Source organism: Ascidiella aspersa, chromosome 4 (assembly GCF_963924565.1).
Source record: "Ascidiella aspersa chromosome 4, kaAscAspe10.2, whole genome shotgun sequence".
NCBI classification, from domain to species: domain Eukaryota; kingdom Metazoa; phylum Chordata; class Ascidiacea; order Phlebobranchia; family Ascidiidae; genus Ascidiella; species Ascidiella aspersa.
Window position 1 is genome coordinate 13,973,903 of NC_139450.1, and position 19,798 is coordinate 13,993,700.

Sequence of the window (19,798 nt, forward strand, 5' to 3'; positions counted from 1 at the left end):
CTTTTCAGAACTATTGAAGGCCCACTACCTAAAACCACTACGAAAACAGTGGCGAATTCAGGATATTTGTTTTTAAGGTGAAATATTACGGCGCCTTGATGCCCCAAACGCCGTCATGCCATAATGTAAAACATACTAGTTTGAAGTATAAAACAAAGAAAATACGCGCGAAGCGCGAAAAATTTTGCGTTTGCATACAGTTAAAGTTGGCAAAAAATATAGTTCGACAGGTATTCAGGAGTCAGGACCACATTTGACACAATGCGTCTGAACCCCGCTGAGACAATATAAAAATTCTAAGCCAGATGTACTTTTAAAACAAAGTGCAATGAATTTACGGCTATCACGCGGCCCACAACTACATGATAACACTAAACTATTGAAAAGTGACTCGCGGCCCACTAAAAATGCACTTTTAAATATATATTGTGTGCAAAAGTATTAAGTGTAACATTCACTTAAGAATTACACTAAGCATAGAACAAACATTTAAAAAGGGGGTAAATTAAATACCTTGTCTGTTGATCCTACACCAAAACCATAATACTTACGTAAAGGAGTGTTTTGCCGATCAATATTTGATCAGTCAAAGGCATAAGTGACAAAACCAAAAACTTCAGTCGCATTAAAACAACGTGAATGCTGCAAGTAAGCATTTTGTGTTACAACTAAGTTTAATTTCAGCTTGTTGTTGGCAAGCCATTTTTAAGGTATTGTTATTATTTATGTGATTGTAGTTGCACGATATAAAAGTGTAAAGAAACAGTGTTTTAATTACTTGACTTGACTGGATTTAAGTGCATCAGTGTTACTAATGCACGACCCAGAAGAGCAAAGCAGCTTTCCTTTCTTTAAAATCACTGTAGGCCTAATCGTCTAAAAACTATAAATCACATTAGTTTGTCAAGGATGTCGCTGTCACTATTCGTGAAATGCAGCAGCGCAATGCATTCCTTTCATACTTCCCGACTTGAGGAGGCAAAAGTAGGATAGTGGAGTTTTAGTTTGGAGCAATATCGCGAGCGAGCACAAAGCAAATTCAGCTAAAAATCAAAGGTTTTGAGATATAAGTTTTGTTTAGTTGGTATTCAAGCATTTAAATAACAAAGAGTGAGTTTTGTAATTTCATTTAAACTATATAGAAGCGGAATTGAAATCGTTTTTGTCCAGTTTTTTTAAAATGAAATATTTTTTTACATAATTATAAGATCGTATTTTCATGCATGATGATATCCTCAACAAGAAAATGATATAATTATAAGGTCGACTGTGAAAACAATATGCTGGAAGCAGTTGTTTGCCTAATTTTTATTAAAACTATTTGATAATAAAATGATAACTTTTGCCCAGGTATAACATAATAGCGGTAAGGTTTTATAGATCATACATTTAATCCATTAAAGATGAAAGGCGAGGAAGAGGCTCTCATAGATAGCGATGGATCGACGGCGGTGTACAAAGTTCGCTGGTTCTTCCTCTCCATTCTTGTCGTTCTTCAGGCGCTAAATAGTTTTAACTATGCCGGGTTCGGGCAAGTCAGCGACTTCTACCACCTCTATTTCCACGTTCACTACATGCAAGTCGACTGGATGACCTTGACCGCGATGGCGTCCGTAATCGTCGGCTCCCTTCTGCTCTCGTGGCTCAGCTTTCGCAATCTCGCCAACCTCAGGAGAATGATTTGCAGTGCCGCCGTGCTCGCGTGTGCGAGTTACGCCCTGATTTTAGTGGCGGTCTCCGACAGACAGGGCTTCCCCAGCGCCATCGTTGCACAAGTAGCGAACGGTCTAGCGGCTTCCGCCTTGGTAGCAGCTCCGCCCATTTTCGCGGTGACCTGGTTTCCCAACGACGAGATCGGCGTGGCCACGGCCCTGGCTTTAATCGGCGTGTCCTGTGGCAGCATTTTTGGTTACATACTGCCAGCCAACATTCTTGTGTCGCCCGGCGGTCGCGGATTGCATGATAACGCAACCTTGACCGACGCATGGGCTTCCAAAAATCGTCAAATCTTGTTGATCTTGTATACGACCTTGGCGGGTCTTTCCACGGCGACCGCGTTTATATTTATTACCTTCCTGCCGACGAAACCGGCAAAGCCGCCCAACTATGCCGAGGTTGCGAGGGGCAGTATTAGGGAGCAGATGCGACTGGTGAACGGAAAGAGTCACGATGAGAGCTTTTTGGGAAACTTGAAAGTCCTGTTCAAGCCAACCTTTGTGCTGATAACCGTTGCCTTCGGGATCGTGTTTCACGTAAACACCATGGAGCTGACGCTTATGTCCCAAATTGTGAGATCAATATTCCGGGATCATCCAAGGGCCATGAACCCAGACGTTGTTAGTGGATACATAATGAGTCTGATGGCCATGGGAGGTTTCGTCGGTTGCTTGGTCGGCGGCCCGATTCTTGACAGATTCCAGATGCCTCAAATCCAAGCCGCAATTGGGGCTCTTGCCTGCTTTCTGTGCTCGATCGGTTTGCTGATTGGCTACGCATACACAAACTTTTGGTTGCTCGGTGTGTCCAACGGACTCTACGGATTGTCAATAAGAATTTGCATAATACCGCTTTATAAAATCGCAATCGAGCACGTTTACCCGATGGAAGAAAGCATCGTCACCCCTTTCATGGTAGGGGTTCAGGCTATAATCGGGGTAATAGCAGCCGAGGTTGGCCGGCTGGCGTACAGCTATGGCGGTGGAATGTGGGTGCTCATAACGCAGTGTCTTTGGCTGTTGATAGCAGTTATCGTGATCGCGATCGCCAAGCCGGATTACAAACGCCAAGGGGCGGAGAGGACTCTTGGAAAAGAAAGTGCATGACATTTGTCGACAGGCCTATTTTATTCGCGAAACTTTTCCGTTTTAAATGTAATAAAAAAATACATTAATAAACTTCCATATTGGTATAAAGTCGATTGTGACGTCAGCAAACCCTTGGTCATACATAAAAGATGGGTAAATGTTTTTAAAACCAATTTAACTTGCAAGGTTGTGTAAAATCATTATAATGTGATTATAGACTTGCCAAAGCGCAAAACGAACGCATAATTTGCTTTTATTACGTCAAAAGGCCTAAAAGCTTCAACTTGTCGATTTTGAAATAATGTATTACTGTATTTGGAAGAAATGCGACTTTAACATCTCATAGACAAGAAAATGACTATATTTGGTGAGAGTTGTAATCGTGTTTCAAAAGATGTGACGACACACAATACAACGGAAATATTGCAAAAACATTCTAGATTCGCGCAAAAAGTTCGAGTCCTCCTGTTGCTAGACTATTATACTAGAATAAAGTATGTATAACAAATAGGAAAAAAGGAGTATAACTTTTATCGTTTATCGATAAGTTAGCAAAACTGTAATTTAAATTGGGCCGTAATGCAATCATAGAGACTTACCATAATAAACAAAAACTAGAAAATAAAAGATTTGCGCGAGGCGCTAAATTTTTTTACAGTTTTAATGCTAAATTTGGCAAAAACAGAGTTTGTATAGCTGTAGGAGCGGTGCGCAATTACATAACTTACCCAAGTTTCCAACCAATGTACACAACTTACAACTATACCATATTGTTCTGACTAAAAATAGCCCAATGAAATCTGTCGTAAAAAAATAGCAATTATATTGTTCAAAATATACTCTTAAAAATTAGTAGCAAGGCTCGCAAATTACAAAATCATAAACCGTTGCTGGGATATCATTAAAACAGAATTACCCCAAACGAAACCCTTAAAATCACTACAATAATCAAAAATTGGGTTAGGACTCGCCTCCCTCCTAAGAATTGCTAACTAGCGCCCCCCTATAGGGCCACTGGTTTAAATAGTCCTAATTTAAATAACAATATGTAACACATTGGACACATAACAAGGCTAACAAATCACTCGATATAATCGTATTCAATAATATTGCAAATATGAGTTCATAGGTCCAATATGTCATACGTGATGTGCATGGCGCGATTAGGCTAAAAATACTTCCATAAAACGGACACAAACATACTACAACGTAAAAAAAATTAATATAGTAAAAGTTCACAAACGATATAGCAGATGGTACATGGCCTGGTGCTTCCCAACCCGGTTCCGACCTTGAAAAGGAGCAATGCGACACTGTGCAGTGTATATCAAGTATCGTGTCACATTCAGGTTACGGAACATTAACTGATATTATGTATACAAAAAAAGAAAACAAAATTCATATCACTGAGAAGAAATAGGGTAAGGTAATTGACATAAAATAATATGTGTCCGTCAATTCGAAAGAAGTTTATTAAATATATTCGGGGTTTTCAAACTTTATAATACTAATTGAACTATTTTTTTCCTCAGGGAGGCCTTCACGTCCTCATAAGTTCGTAAAATTTGCATTACGGATTATGAAGAAAGTTCCTATAGTAACAACGTTTCCCGACTATTTAAGAACATTATTACCTAAAATTGATCGATTTGACGGTTTCCAACCATACTCTATCAGCCCTAAACATATGGAAGAAAAAAAACTTAAAACGGTATAATTAGCGCAGAAATGTGCATTTTAAGGACAGGACTAAACCAGAATAAAATTTTCCCACTGTAATACCATCCAAACTTTAACTTTATAAAGATCGCAAGCGTTTTTTTTTTATTGAAAACTACTGGTAGATATCTGAATATTATAGTAATCTTTGTATATGGCCGTATTTGTCCTAATTCTAAATAGAGAAATCAGGTGGCATGAATATTATAGTTACCGACCTTTCTCGTCATTTGGATAAAACTACAATGTTTTCTGGTTATCTAATAATCGAATACAGAATGACCTTATTGAAGCAGTGGCAAAAGGTATAGGAACTGATTTTAGAAAAGATATCAATGAAAGCCTCGTCTGTTGCTATAGAAGTCGACGAGACAACAGATTTTACACAAAAAGGACAGTTCTACGTCATTTTTTGCTATGTCGGTGAGACCTCATATTAAATAGAAAAAGCTTTCCTGGGGTAAAGAGGCTTCAGAAGTTGCGGCAAAATAGAGAGGATTTCAATAACAAAGTCACAGATGTGTTTGTCCAAAACAATAAGCGCATAAAATTTATTTTTAAATAAATTTAAAACATGCTGCTATTTTTTTTAATTACTACTGTACCGATTTTGCTGTTGTTAAAAAAACATTATTGTAACAGGACTTAAAAAAAGTAGTGCCTCACCATCTAATTCTAGGAACCTCACCGCACGTCACTGAATCCCATCCTGTCCCACTTCGCGCTTTCAGCATTTCACCATGGCATATGTATTACTGAATATTGCTAACCCGGATTGTTTGGAACAATTATAATTAAACAAAACGATGACAATCGCGATGAATCGGCCTATATCTGAGTGCTGAGTGACAAAGCTGCTTCCGCTCCTTTGCACGCAAATGCGAAACCGCAGTTTTTGCGTGAAGTTGCTGGAAAATAAACAAAGATCGCTTTTTTGGTATAGTTTACAAAGAGTCCCCACAGCATTCTACTTCTAAAACCTTTAAAAAAAAGTTAAGTGAGTGTATATAAAATGTAGTTTACTGTCCGAACTAGTTCACCAAGTGACCAGTGCGTGAGAACTTAGAAGCAGCTGTAGACTTTGAGTGGTTCTGTCAAATTAAGTTTAACTGCATTTAGCTGACGTAACCAACAACTTGAAAAGATAAACTGTCTCTTTAATGCACTGGTTCTCAACCTGTGGTAGGCGTGGCACTACAGTCCAGGGGTGGGCAAATGTATTCAATGGAAGAGCCATTTGCAGAAAATAAAACTACTATAGAGAGCCTCAAAATTATTTCATTACAAAAACGGTAAATAATGCAAATTCAGCAATAATAACAGAATTGTAATATAACAAAACGGTAATAATTGCCACAATAAAAATAACGGTAACAACAAAATAACACGCACAATATTTATTAATGTCAGTCTTTTGTTTGATTTGCTAATCGCTGAAACCTTAGCAATGGAATTACGTTGACTTGCTGTTAACTAACTCTTCTTCTATGTCTAGTGGTATGTCATAAACGAAATGCTTACCTAAATAAAAAATTGCTAAGGAGAGAAACGTTCATAAACAGTACTTTTGGTAGCCACAATTTTTTTGGAATTTTACGATTCAACTAAAAGAGCCACAAAAACATGCCGAAGAGCCGCATGTGGCTCGCGAGCCGCAGTTTGCCCACCCCTGCTATAGTGCTACGCCAAGTTATTTACGGTTGTACGCGAGCAGCTTCTAGGTCAGGGGTTCTTAAACTTTAACGCGAATACTCACAAAAACGTTTTGGTTCACTTGGACCAGGGTCGACAAGAAAAGTTTTTACAAATCGTCTTTAAACAAGTATAAAATGCTGTTTACGGTCGAAATCATGCGCAGCGTTTACGCAACCTTTGTGCGACACCCTTAGAAAATTAAAACGACGCACCAAGGTATCGCTTGCACTTTGAGAACTTCTGCATTAAAGAATAAGAAGCCAAAGTTTATTATTAATGGTTTTTCGTTTGAAAAATGTATTTATTTTTAATTTATACGCAAATGTTTTAATGGGGGCTTTTAGACTTCCAAAACTAACGTACCATGCCTAAGGCTAGTTTAAGAAATCTGAGGTCTTTAAAGAGAGTTTACCGTAATTGTAATTTATTTCTCCTTCACTGCGTTATATGCTCTCTTTGGCACCTAAAATCGACTCATATTCCAATTGTGCTGCTGACGCTATGAGCGAGTTTTTACTCAGTATTTTTCTTTATTAAATTTGATCAAAAAATTGGTTTTGTCTGAAGCCCGTACTGGTACGTAGCCCAGGTAAAACGCAGGTGTGGTACGCGACAAGAAAGGCTTTAATGTAAAAAAAACTTATTGACCCTTTTCTCCCATCGTGATAGTTGGCCATGTTTTTAGAGACAAGACTGAAGTTTATATTCGACCAAAAAATATTCAACAAATATTGAAACGAATGGAGAGAAAAAGTATTGTGCACTTAAAAAAAAATGCCTGGTAATACATTCTATACTAAACCAAACGTATTTTTACTTTTTATGTTTTTTATTGACAGTCAGGTTCATCGTTAAAGGCGTTGGAGCAGCGATAGCTACACGAATTTTACTGTAGTGGTCTTAATGTCGGCCAGTGACCAAAGTGCAGACCCGACTATTCGAACGTACAAGGTCCGATGGTTTTTTCTCGGCCTGCTCGTTGTGCTGAATGCAATCAACAACATTAACGCTACGGCGTACGGCCAAGTGAATGACGTTTTCCAGCGCTACTTCGGCGTCAGCTTCGCGCAAGTTGACTGGCTGACTTTAACCGGGATGGCAGTCGTGATTGTGAGTTCGCCGCTTCTCGCTTTTCTCAGCTACAAGGAATGGATAAATCTCAGAGGGGTGATTTGCGGCGCATGCATGTTCGTGACACTCGCGTACTCCCTTTTGTCACTGGCGATGGCCGAGGGTCTTTATGCAGTGGCACTTGTCGGGCAATGTTTCACCGGTGTGGCGACCGCGATTTTATTGGCTACACCACCGGTTTTTGCGGTCACGTGGTTTCCAAACGACGAGATCAGCACGGCTGTATCCCTCGGAGTGTTCGGTCTCTCTCTCGGCGAGTTGTTCGGCGACGTAGTTCCCGCTAACGTGCTGCCCTTGCAAAAAGTCCTGATCCTAAACAGCACCGCGCTGGAATTTTGGAAAACAGGGTGCAGGGAATCGCTTATGCTCATATTTCTTCCACTAACAGCGACTGCGATGGTTACTGCTACGTTGTTTCTACTCTTTTTACCAAACAAACCGGATTTACCACCCAGTCACGCTCAAGCGGCAAAAGACGAGAAAATAAGAATGAACGGCCATGGTAACGCACAACCCAATTTCAACAACAAAATCCACAGGGAAAGGGGGATAGGGAACCTATGTTCGCTAACCTTGATTTTTATCAACATTGCATTCGGTATACTGGTAAACATGAGCGCAGTAGAGTATACCATGATGGCGGAAATCATTGAAAAAGTTAAATTCGACGGCGTTGCGAATATAAACAGCGACGTGTTGGGAGGGTATTTAATGGTGCCGTTTGCAGTGGGCGGTTTACTCGGCTGCCTTTCGTCTGCAAAAGTCCTACACAAGTTTCAGCGTCTAAAAATACAGGCCACAGTTGGAGCTGTTTCTTGCGTTTTGAGCTCTTTTGGCCTTGCTTTGGGCTTCGTTTACAACAGCTTCTGGGGTCTAGCGGCTGCTAATGGTTTGCTTGGCTTTAGCGTACGCTTCACAAGTATAGCTTTGTACAATATCGCCACAGAGCATGTTTATCCGGTAAACGAAGCAATAGCGTGCGCCATACTGGTGGGCTCGCAAGCCTTGATGGGTGTGCTATCAGGAGTGTTAGGTCGAATTGTTTACAATCAAGCCGGTGGTTTCTGGGTGTTGGTAATGGAGGCGTCCGGCTACCTTCTTGCTACGCTTTTAATCGTTGCATCGTCTCCAGACCTAAACCGTCAGAAAGCGGAGGCAACGCGTGAGAAAAGCGGGACGCTGACGGAAGTTTCCAGACTAATTGATAAATAAACGTTTTGAACAACCTTCTTGACATTCTTAAAGCTTGGAGCCGCAATTAACGAAGATATGTTTGATCTCTTGGGGCTGAAGTTTATGCCAGAACCTATTTTATTTATATTTGATTATTTTTTACTTGTATGACACTTTTAAAGGTTTTTGGCTATGGGCTACGAGGGGTTTAAGAAAGCTAATGTTTTCGAAGCCTTGATTATATGCGAAACATATATTCGCTGGTCACACGTAATTTCGTTTTTTTTTAAGCTTTCTGTAGAGTGTTTGGCGTTGCATAACATATTTTAACGCTAGCAGTAGGAATCTGTACGCAACACTTTCCATACAAGCGTTTACACCCGACTGTTTGGTTAATATGGTTTATTTTTTAACAAAATTTACAACGTTAAAGAGTGAATTTAACCAACGAAATAGCTAATAATAATGAAATTCACTAATAAAAACATTTTAGAGCTTGGTTAAATAAGAGTCTTTAGCATTATTTGAACATTTCTTGACATTGTGTTTGCATTTTTACATATTGAGATGTGCCGCAGTCTGACCAACCCTTTGTTATATTAAATTGACACATAGCGCCTTTAGTCGGGTCGTCATACAAAAAAGTGGTCTATCATTTTATTTTTAGGTCACAGAAATAGAAACAGTAAATATTGTTGATGGAGCGATGAGCTCGTTATACAGGTACACCAATAATATTTAAAACAGCAAATCGATTGTTAAAGGAGCTTGCTGTAAGAAACAGCATAGCAAGTGAAGCATCAGTTTAGCCTGAGGGCAAAAATTGTTTTTAACAAGTTTTAGCATAGATAACAAAATTATTTATAATACCCCAATTGACAAGTATTTAGTCGGTTGTTTAACGTAATTAAAGCGTGTTTTAGTAATGTTTATGTGCCTGGCCAATAATACTCAGATCTCGCTTTCAGCCCTGAGACAACGGGCAGTATTCGTGGACATACGGACAGAACCTTAAAAGTCCAATACATGGTGAGTATAAACTCTTGTAAATACAACAACGCGGGTCGATAAAGCAATAACCTCGTTACATACATGACTGAGCTGTTTAGTCGCCACACTTTTACTGCACCGTACATACTGGAGGCAGATCTGTAGCTTATTGCGACGACGTGTAGATACCAACTGCGAGAGCAATAAAATGAACAACTCAGAGAAAACACTATGCTTTATTGACATTATTTTTCAGGCTACCCGGGAGTGATTCACGCCCGAATAAGGCAAGTTCGTCAAAATCGTGTACTCGCAAGTCGAAGAGAGTACTGCCTCTCTGGCTTCGCTTCTGCGCCACTTTAACTTCTCGAATTTCTATCATGCGAACTGAACGCGGCGACGACAGTGACTCGATCCTATATTCTCGCGTCACTTGCAAACGGCGACGCAGTTGAGGTGGTTGTTGGCGGCAAAGCGGTTGCAGAGGACGCCGTAAGAGTGCTCCAGCGTCCGATGCGAGATTAGGTGAGGGTTGTCGCTCGGATTGGCTGCGCAAGAAAGAAACTTAACCAAATTGCAAAATATCGAGTATTCCTGGTCGACCAGTAAATTGCTCATTGTCGAGGCTTTTTTTTTCTATGCATAAGTCTAGGCGAAAAAGCTAAAGAGTTCAGCTTCTGTTAGCAATATAAAATTTGACAGATCACAATCATAGATATAAACTGTTTCTACCACGCATAGTAATACAAATCAAAAAACAGCTCCTCTGGTAATTGTAATTTTTTACCAACGTTTCGGCAACCTATGCTAGTCGCCTTCGTCAGGGTGAATGACACCGAACGCTCGTACAATACAATAATCACAGATGTTACGTTGATCGTAATAAACTAAATATTCGTATCTAGGTAATCATGAGTTTTTTGTATTTTGCTTTAAACCGCGCGACCTACCCGTAGCCAGTGCTGTCGTGCTCCCGTTAACGTTCCAAACGCGAACCGAGCTGTCGGCCCCGCATGACGTCATCAGACTGGAGTCGGGGCTGAAGTGGAGGCTGTAGACGCTGTCGTCGTGGCCACGCAGCTCCTGCATTAAAGTAAAACATTTCACCTCATTCAATTCAGGCAATGATTATTATCAGAGTTTAAAAAAATACAATTAACAACAGATTTCACATAACAATTTGTTTATGCTGCGTGTGCCAAGGTTTACGATCTTTTTAGCGCTTTGGTTTTGTTTATGACTACGTTACACTATACGTAAAATAATAACACTAGATACACAATTATAGTTCCAAATGTTCATGAGAAGAATTGTTTTTGACATTTATAAGCGACAAACTAAGCGTACTGTATTTGAACTGCATGTTAAAATAAAACCGGGGTGGACTGCATGTTAAAATAAAAAAATCATTAAAAAGTTTTTATGTGAACGCTACATACTACAACGCACAACTGGCAGTCTTTTTGTAATACAAGTTCGGTTATTCCGCAACAGTGTTCTATATTTATTAAATTATATAAGTTCAGGTTTGGTTAAAAATACAACACACGTGACAAAATGCTTATCTTACCAAAACGAAAATAAGAATTCGTTTGAGACAAACCTTCCACAGCGATCCAGAGGCAATGTCCCAAATTCTGATCCTGGTGTCTTCACCTCCACTTGCCAGCCAGCGTCCATTCGGTGAAAATGCGAGGCACATAACCGGAGCCTGTATCAGGAGTTGAACGCTTATTCGTTAGCCATTTAACTTGTCAAGATGTATACGCAAGAAGACAAATAATTAAGACAAACGTATTACCGATTCTATTGAGCGCTTTTTTTAATATTCAGAGCTAAGGTACATCGTCAGGTTTCTTACAGCCTGGGATTTTTGCATTTAAAACATTTATAAACATGTTTACATTTACAACACCAAACCGTTAGAGATATTGTATAGGTAGAATTGCAACATGCAACCTTCAAAAGATTCAATAAACACATCTAATTAAGTTTCTGTTAAAAAAAAGTGATCTATTTTGCAGCGAAACACAAGCAGCAAGCCCATACCCAATGTCCAGTCATTAGTCGGACAGTTTTCCCAGAGTTGATGTCCCACAGTCGCACGGTGCTGTCGGCGGTCGCCAGGTAATTGACGTTCGGGTGGAAATCTACGCTCTGCACCGCCTCCTGGTGCCCAGCAAAGACACGCAGGGGGTAGACGCGCTCCAGTGACCACAGCCTTGCAGTGCTGTCCATTGAACCGGTAGCGAAGTACATGTCGTGCTGGCTGCAAGGAAAACGTTCTCAACGGGTTAGTTAGCCGATATCTATCTAATATCGATTATGTTAACTCAGTGCTTCCAAACCGGTGGGTCGCGAAGCATTTCTAAATGTTATAGTTTTCTTTTAGATCGGGAAATTATTGCATTATCTTTACGCAACATTTATGCAACAATGTAACCAACATTCAGCAATTAGATAAGTTTTGTCGCAGTAACTATTTCAGTACGCACGCCAGTAGTAAACATGCAGGTTCTATGTAACTGTTAATCTTATCTCCAATTAGTATTACTTTTAATTATTGCTAAACAATTTGGTCAAATCTCATTTTGTTACGCACAACAAAACTTGCATTAAAAGTGGGTTGCGAACTGACAAACGTTGGAAAGCACTGTGTTAACTGTTCCAAAGTATGAGAAGTAAAACCGCTGTCACGCAACTGGCTAAAAATAAAAGCATTGTTTTTAATGGGCGAAAACCGTTCAGGCACTTAGCCATAGCAACACAAATTGTAATTGTAGGAAAGGTTAGGGTTCGAAGAAGATGCGCAGACGATTTTACCATAGTTATGAGGTGAGAACAACTTGTTGCTTAAGAAGGTTTCACAGTTGGTGCCTCATACAGTTAGTATAAATATAAACTTACTAATACCTGATTGCAAGCGAAAACACGGGATAGTTGTGTCCGCTGTACATGACTTTATTTGAAAGGTCCGCCATGTCCCACAGTCTCACTACAAAAACAGAAATAGTTTAACTAGAACCAGATCAAGCAACATATAGAGTTGGGGTTTGAGGAGTATGGTATATGCAAATTTCCTGAATTACATCCCAAAAAAATACCGTATTTTCATTTCGAACTTAACTATTATGGCACACAATTTGCTAACTGACGATTCATTGCGTCATTAAATCTACTATTCGCACAAAAAAAAAACGTCTCGGACTAATAACAATTAGACTCAAACATTCAAACAAACCGCATTCGCAAAAATGGTTCGGTTATTTTCGGCACACCCCCAGCTCATAAACTAATAAACTACGCGAAATGAGCAACGTAAACCGGCCGTACCGCTCGTGTCTTCGGAGGCCGATAGCAAAAAGGCGTCGTCGCCGGTAAAACACGTAGCGTAAACGGCTCCACTGTGCCCTCTGAGTGACGTCATCGAGGCGGCGCCGTGCAACTGCGTCATTCGGCGCCGGGACGATTCCCTCGCCCGCTCGCGCGCATCTTCCAAAAAGTCGCAGCCAAAGTTGACCTCGGAAATACATGCCTGAGGCTCGGCATCAGCTAGCTTGAACCGTTCAGGTTGCGCCTCTGTGTCGCCGCGACGCTGGACGTTCCACAGCTGGACAGAGGAGTCTTCCAGGCCTGCGTAGACAAGTCAAACCTTTCTTCGCTTCTTTGACAAACCGCCGCCCGTACAGTTAACAATGATACGTTTGGGCGTTAAAAAGCGCTGGACGCCCGATCGCACTCAGCAACCAACGTTAAGTTTTGTTTAAACGAATAAAACTTGCCTAGTTATTGAGAAAGTTTTTTATGTAGTACAATTTTTAATTTTTTAATTTAAGCTGGCATATAACAGGATGTTACCGTGTTTAACCACCAGGCGCGGATCTATATATTTTTTGTTGGGTTGGAGGGCATACAACTTTTTTACAGATATGACGTTACATAGTTACGTCATAACGTGGCGTTAAGAAGATAAGTCAAAACGTGACGCCAAAAATTTAAATCTAAACGTGACGTCATGAAGAAGTAATCTTAACAACATTACACAGTTTGTTTGTTTTGTTAAAGTTTTAGTTTGGAGAGGTGTTACTTTTAATACAGAACCTATATTACAAAGATGTTACCAATTTTGTGCGTTAAATTGTTTAAGTGAAAACTTTTATTTTTCTATGGTACGATAAGACGTACAATGAAAAAAACAATAACATAATCCACATTTGGCTTTTTGCATTTTTATAGTTAAAATAGACAAAAAAATACAGTTTGGGGGGGGGGTGCATCGTCATGTGCCCCCCCTGTTAGCCACAAACCTGCAACAATGTATTTCCGACTATTTGAGATGTTAACCGTCGTTATTCTCCTTTCTTCGTCAGAAAACCTGGGAAATAGTTCATACTGTTATCATATTCATTTGTTTAGTGTTTAGTGCAACACAATTAGTTTGACAAGGATGGAAATCAATGATAAACTGTAAAAAATCAGCATATACCAAATAAATAAATTGCTTAATGCCACCACTTATTGTTTTCAAATTATAGACTTCATTTTGAGCTCACAATTAACTTATTTTTATAGTACTTATCAACTTATCAAAAATACCCAACCTATAAAAAGTCAAAGTTGGTTCTGTTGGTAGCAGGGCCCTGACTTTAGACATCAGTTTACGAATTGTACCCTTATCCATGCTGGAGGCAAGTGGCATTACTTCATTTGACGCTGTGGATGGCTTTGCAGGGGTCATGGTTGACTGTGTAAGAGATGGTGGGCTTATCATTATCTTGGCGTCGTATTCCAGTTGCTTGCTACTTTGGCTCACCTTTTGTGGTAGTTAAATCAAAAGCGTAACAGTTACTTTCCGATAAAACATGTCAAAGTTGGGTGTCAAATTTTCACTTTTAGTCTAGTGATTTCACATTTTTGTAAACAATAGAAAACAAAATCATATGTATTTTATTCCAAAAGATGTCTGTATAATAAACTAAAATTAATCATTGTAAAGTTTTATCCAAATAAATTATAACAAATTGTAAATAGCAGAATAATAAAAACATGTTTAAAGGAAATTACAAAAAAATTACATCAGGTGTTGTCGTTTCACTGGAGGTAGTTTCAGATGTATCATTTAACGAGTCAAGCGACTCATTTGGGTCAACAACAATTTCTAAAAAAACGGTTTACACTTGAAACATGTATTAAATAGATTTTTGAAAAATTTATGTCAATAAAAAAATATTGTAAAGTAACAAATTACCATTGTCAGCACCAGATATTCGAATTCTTTCATTGATAATTTTCAGTAGCAACAGATTGTCTTGGGTTTGTAGAAAACGCATAAAAAGTAACTTTTCTTCTTCAGTAAGGGAAACATGGCAAAAGCTGTTCCTCACTTTAGCAATCTGTAAACAGTATTTTAGTAGTGATACACATCATAAAACAAAATAAATCAGACAGTTAGTAAATTATATGTTATTTAAAAAAAATATGCTTCACAGTGTATTTCTAAATTGCAATTTGTAAGTAAAAAATAATACTAACCTCAAAATACTTATTAAGATCATTTGCATTTCGAACAGATTGCAGCTTAACCACTAGGTCTTGCAAATCGGGACTAATTTGGTCAATTGCAAAGTTGTAATAAAATTCTTCAGCCTCATCAATTCGGTCAGCAAATGCAAGGTCCAAGTATGAATGAACAAAGACAGGGGCAAGTAAATCTACATAGCAATAAATACATGATTTTATATACATATTTGTCAATATTACTGTACTTGGTATATAAAGAATGATCACATTTTATTGATTTCAGCCAATCGCAAATGGCATACCAAGCGCACAATTAAACAGTCGTAATACAGAGATCAGAGCAACAACACAATTTAATGATGAATATTTTATTTACTATTTGACAAACGGTATGTACACATTGTTTAGGTTTGCAGGCTCCATCTCCTAATAATAAAAAGTCAAGTTTACTTAAAATGACAATACATCCAAAATTACTTGTTGCTTTTTAGTATAACTTTTGTTATGCATACATCTAAAATTAATATTTTTAATCAACAATATAATAAATCTAATTTTGCCCAAATAACAAACAAAGAGTATTTTAAAGCTCCAGATACTCATATGATCGTTGTTTGACATCAATTTTGTATGTAAAGTAAGAATAGTTAATATGTATAAACTGGTATTTTAGCAGATTAAAAGTGTTCCACAACAAAGGTTTTACCTGAAAACTGAATATAAAATATTATTTAGCAATTCTGCGGCTATTAACTGTTGTTTTGGTTTCTGTTTAAAATTTTCATACTTCTTGCTTCTTTTACTTATCCAGTTGAAGGATTCATTTAAAAAAGACTGTAGGTTGTTTATACACATATTCAATCACATATATTTTTGAAATACCAAATATGTAGGAATATTACTCTTTTGGCAAAAAATAATTTTGCTGTGCCATTCTGATAAAAGGTAAAATGCCGAGCACTTTGTTTAGTGAGAAAAAAACAGTGATTAGGAATATAGTAAAAGGGGTGCTGAAATTCAATCATGTAATTGTCATGTGCTTGTTGTTTCACTTCGATTTGGGAACTATTATATTGAGTTAAACGAGAAATCACAATAGTCTTCACTTCTGTTAAATTGACAGGTATGACATTCGCATGGGCATATCAAGAATATACCCAGGCATGCTTCTCCACCTAAGGCTTAAACCAGTGGTTCTAAACCAGGGTTCGATTCAACAGGTTGTCAAAGGTAAAAAAACACTTATTGACCCACCCTCACCCAAATACCCAGTCTGGAAAGTATGTAAGATCTCGCAGACTGTGGCAGAAAAAATCTGGGTACCCGGGTGCAACGAAGGTAAAAAAGTGCACCTCTTGTGTTTTATTATATTTTATAGGACATGCCAGACGTCAGCATGGTAGGACCAATTGCATTCCATTTCAGCTGCACCAAACATTTTCAATTTTGTCGCAGGAGTTTATTGCCTAAAATATTTGAGCGTGTATCTCTAGCGGAAAAGCAATATGGAATGCAGACAGGGTTGCAGCCTTGCAGGGATTACTTTAGTTGTAACTTTTTAAATCAAACAAAAAAATATGTTAAAAACCTGCAAAGATTCTTCAGATTTAAAGTTTTCTCGAAAGGTTGTTTCCGAGTCTGTGATTCCACGTTTTTTTAAATAAGTCAGCGTCGCCAACTGCACTTGCTCGGTCCGCGCCCTCTTCATACCTTATATCTTTAAACAAGTTTGAAATACCTTACGACGAATTTATTTTTGGTGTAGTTTAAAGTCACAGTCTTACTAACAGGACATAAAAAATTCCAATTAACTTGCTTGGTTTTGAAATGATTGGAGTTTGTTCACAAAAAAGCGATAAACCAAATTTGTCTAACCTAAATCGAAAAGTATAGCCTTAAAATAAATATAATATAAATTTGATATACGCTTTGGAAAACCGCAAAGTTAAATATTTTGACACAAAATGGATGCTCAACTTGTTTATATTCTACTAAGGGTAAGTACCCAATAGGAAACAAAGAAAATAAAAAACACAGATCTCTATCTGTAGTAGAATCAGTGTAAAATCAAACTTGCTAGTATTCTATGTTAGATAAGCAGAACTTCTAACAAAAATGCTAGGAACCCCAACAATTTTTTCCGCCTAGTTACTAGGTAAACTACATTGGGCGACAAGTTTAGCACAACTTCACTTTTGCGTGCTTACTGTTTTCTTAAATAAAAAATATCTTTTTTTTCTTAAACACATAAAATTCAATGTAGGCTACTTCCAAAATGTTTCTGGTTGCCAATTTTCTATGTGAGCAAGACCAGCGCCACAGTGGAGTTCTCCAAAGTGTGTGGGGCGCAGCTACAATGAAATAATGTTTATTGCAAATAAACCGACGACAAACAGTACTTACAGATACTTGCGATATACGTACAATAATTACCTACGTAACGTACGCGATCGGTTAGCTGGAGCTAAGTGAACAGTGGGACTGCTGATTTTGGCATAAAACAAAATCCCTTTTATGCTTAATACCAGATGGCGTCAATTATAATTCATAACAGTTCGATTCGGCGACGCATCGAAAAAGAGGAAACTCGGACAATCGACTAAAACACGATCAGGCAATAAGCTGTCAATTTGATGAATTCGACGTCACAACCGGCCAGTCTGCTTCATCTGGTTGGACGGGGTTTCAAGCCGGTAACAATATGGGGCAGCGCAAGCTGCTACATGAACTCCCCTTGTCTTTGAAACAATAGGTCCGGAGAAACTCCATGTTGGACTTCTTCCTCCAGGTTCATGGGATGATCATGTCCTCCTTGTCGAGCGGCTCTTTGTAGAACAAGTCAGGACGGTGGCGACCTCCGAAACATAGAAGACTGTTGTCCAACGATGAAAAGGCTCGCTTCGTACAAAGCGCGTTGGTAGTCAAAGAGCTGAAACTGAACTGCTCCTTATAGTGTTCGAGAACCCCTCCGTTATCAAGCTGGTACTCTGTTGTTGAACGATCTGTGTAAAAATACTTACACCGGCGATTAACAACATGCGAATGCACAAAAAAGTAGCCTACAATGCAGAAATAGAGCCGTAAAAATCGTAATTTAATGTTCAAAGGAAAAACCGTCAGTCAAATGCCTAGAATATATCGTTCTAGAATACCAAATCAGGAAAGTCAAAAGGTGCTAATCTTTGAAACTCGAAAACAAAATTAACGCCTTGTCCATTTTAAAAGTAATCCCTAAATGACAGACATTTCAACCTTGGTGTAAATGTTAAACTAAAGACTTACACTATGCAAGCTTGTAACCCAAATGGACATGTGACGGTACCTCAGCCGTGAGTAAGATAAAAAGGCATCACGTTGAAATCACCGGGAACTATGCCCGGAATGCAAACAAAACTATTTATTTAGGTGTGATATCTTTGTTCAAACACCGTAAACCATATGGGACCAGACTGCAGGTTAGCTGCAAACAGAAATGCACTTCAGAAAGGCGTAACTTCTGTAAGTGTGAGAGATAAATATATCTGTTTATAGGCTTAGAGAATAGTTTACGAGAGAAGAATATTCTCTTTCGTAAAGTTTCACCTTTAACTTAACAAAAAAAGACGTAATTTTGCAAATGACTGAACAGCTATGCCGTAAATTTAGTTAGCTTAAACGCGGTTTTAAATCTGCATTGTTCGACCGATATGACAACATTAAAACGTGCTTAAAATTCAGCGGTCACATACTTACAATGGCGGCGGCTTAGAGAAAAAGAGGCGTGGTGAGTAAAAATTATAAACAAGGCATGCATCGATAACTGACAATGCATAGCGCGCACAAAAATTGCGAATAAACTATAGCTGCCATCCTACGTAATGAACCTATTGGTATAAAACAATTTGATTGGTGTAGGGCCCATCCCTGCGTTAGCGATAACCTTAAGCCATAGGCGCTAAAAATTACCCAAAAATGTTAACTAAACGTCTATCAAAAAACTAGCAAGAGGCTGAGAATAAGGGGAAACGAAGGTTATAGGAAAGTCGAAGGTTAGGATAGTAAAAGGCCGTAGATGAATAAGGTAAAGTAAAGTAATGAAAGCTTACTATGTTATCATGAGGTGTAAACGTCGTAAGAAGGTACGGCTTTCATCGCAATGGATGCGCAAGATTTGCTTGCAAGCTGATAAGTCGGGCGGACGTTTCCAAGCACCGCAAAACTCAGCAAAATCATATGGTCGGCAAGAAATTCTGCCTGATAAGATTATAGAAAAGCATAGGTGAAAAGATAGGTTTTGAGTGCCTTTAGAATAGAAATTGACGTAGAATTGCATGACGTCATAGATGTGTCGAATGTAGCAGATCGAATAAACTCGCGTTGTTGACGAGGCGTCGCATCTACAGTTGAAAGTTTGCTGCTGGGCGCTGCTGCAACAGGCTGCAAAGATTTAAACGGAACAATAATAGGTTTTGCCGTGCTGCAAAACGTCGAAGAAGCGGCTTCGAAAGTTGAATTTGGTTGGGCGTTGTCAAACTATAGGTCAGCTGAAAGAGAAGCTGCAGGTTGAGAAACAGAATCGTCAGACGAGATTGGCACTGCAATCAGTGGAACAACTGGAACCGATGGCATTGAAACACCATTTCTTTCTGTAAATTTCTTTTTAGAGAAAGGAAAAAAAATTTTAGAAAAGGAGCCTATTTGCGGTCGCCGCAGCTTAGAAATGGAAAAGTTCGAATTATTTCCCTTTGGTTTCGGAAAAACATTACCTTCCCTTATATTAAATAGCA

At 38.7% G+C, this 19,798-nt stretch overlaps 3 protein-coding genes across 3 annotated transcripts; 2 read left to right on the forward strand and 1 right to left on the reverse strand.

The window, feature by feature from the left end:
- Positions 1–1,403: 1,403 nt before the first annotated feature.
- Positions 1,404–2,822, forward strand: LOC146148044 (choline/ethanolamine transporter flvcr2a-like). The gene has a single exon (XM_083387987.1). The coding sequence runs from the start codon at positions 1,404–1,406 to the stop codon at positions 2,820–2,822; it is 1,419 nt and encodes a 472-aa protein (XP_083244113.1).
- A 4,299-nt stretch (positions 2,823–7,121) lies between these two features.
- Positions 7,122–8,561, forward strand: LOC146148045 (choline/ethanolamine transporter flvcr2a-like). The gene has a single exon (XM_083387988.1). The coding sequence runs from the start codon at positions 7,122–7,124 to the stop codon at positions 8,559–8,561; it is 1,440 nt and encodes a 479-aa protein (XP_083244114.1).
- A 468-nt stretch (positions 8,562–9,029) lies between these two features.
- On the reverse strand, positions 9,030–15,635 carry LOC146148046 (TAF5-like RNA polymerase II p300/CBP-associated factor-associated factor 65 kDa subunit 5L). The gene is made up of 12 exons (XM_083387990.1): positions 15,632–15,635; positions 15,045–15,223; positions 14,761–14,905; positions 14,588–14,670; positions 14,114–14,325; positions 13,820–13,887; positions 12,846–13,145; positions 12,426–12,507; positions 11,562–11,781; positions 11,116–11,223; positions 10,463–10,595; positions 9,030–10,060 (listed from the first exon to the last, which is right to left on the reverse strand). The coding sequence occupies exons 1-12, from the start codon at positions 15,633–15,635 to the stop codon at positions 9,942–9,944; spliced, it is 1,653 nt and encodes a 550-aa protein (XP_083244116.1). The 3' UTR covers positions 9,030–9,941.
- Between the last annotated feature and the right edge of the window lie 4,163 nt (positions 15,636–19,798).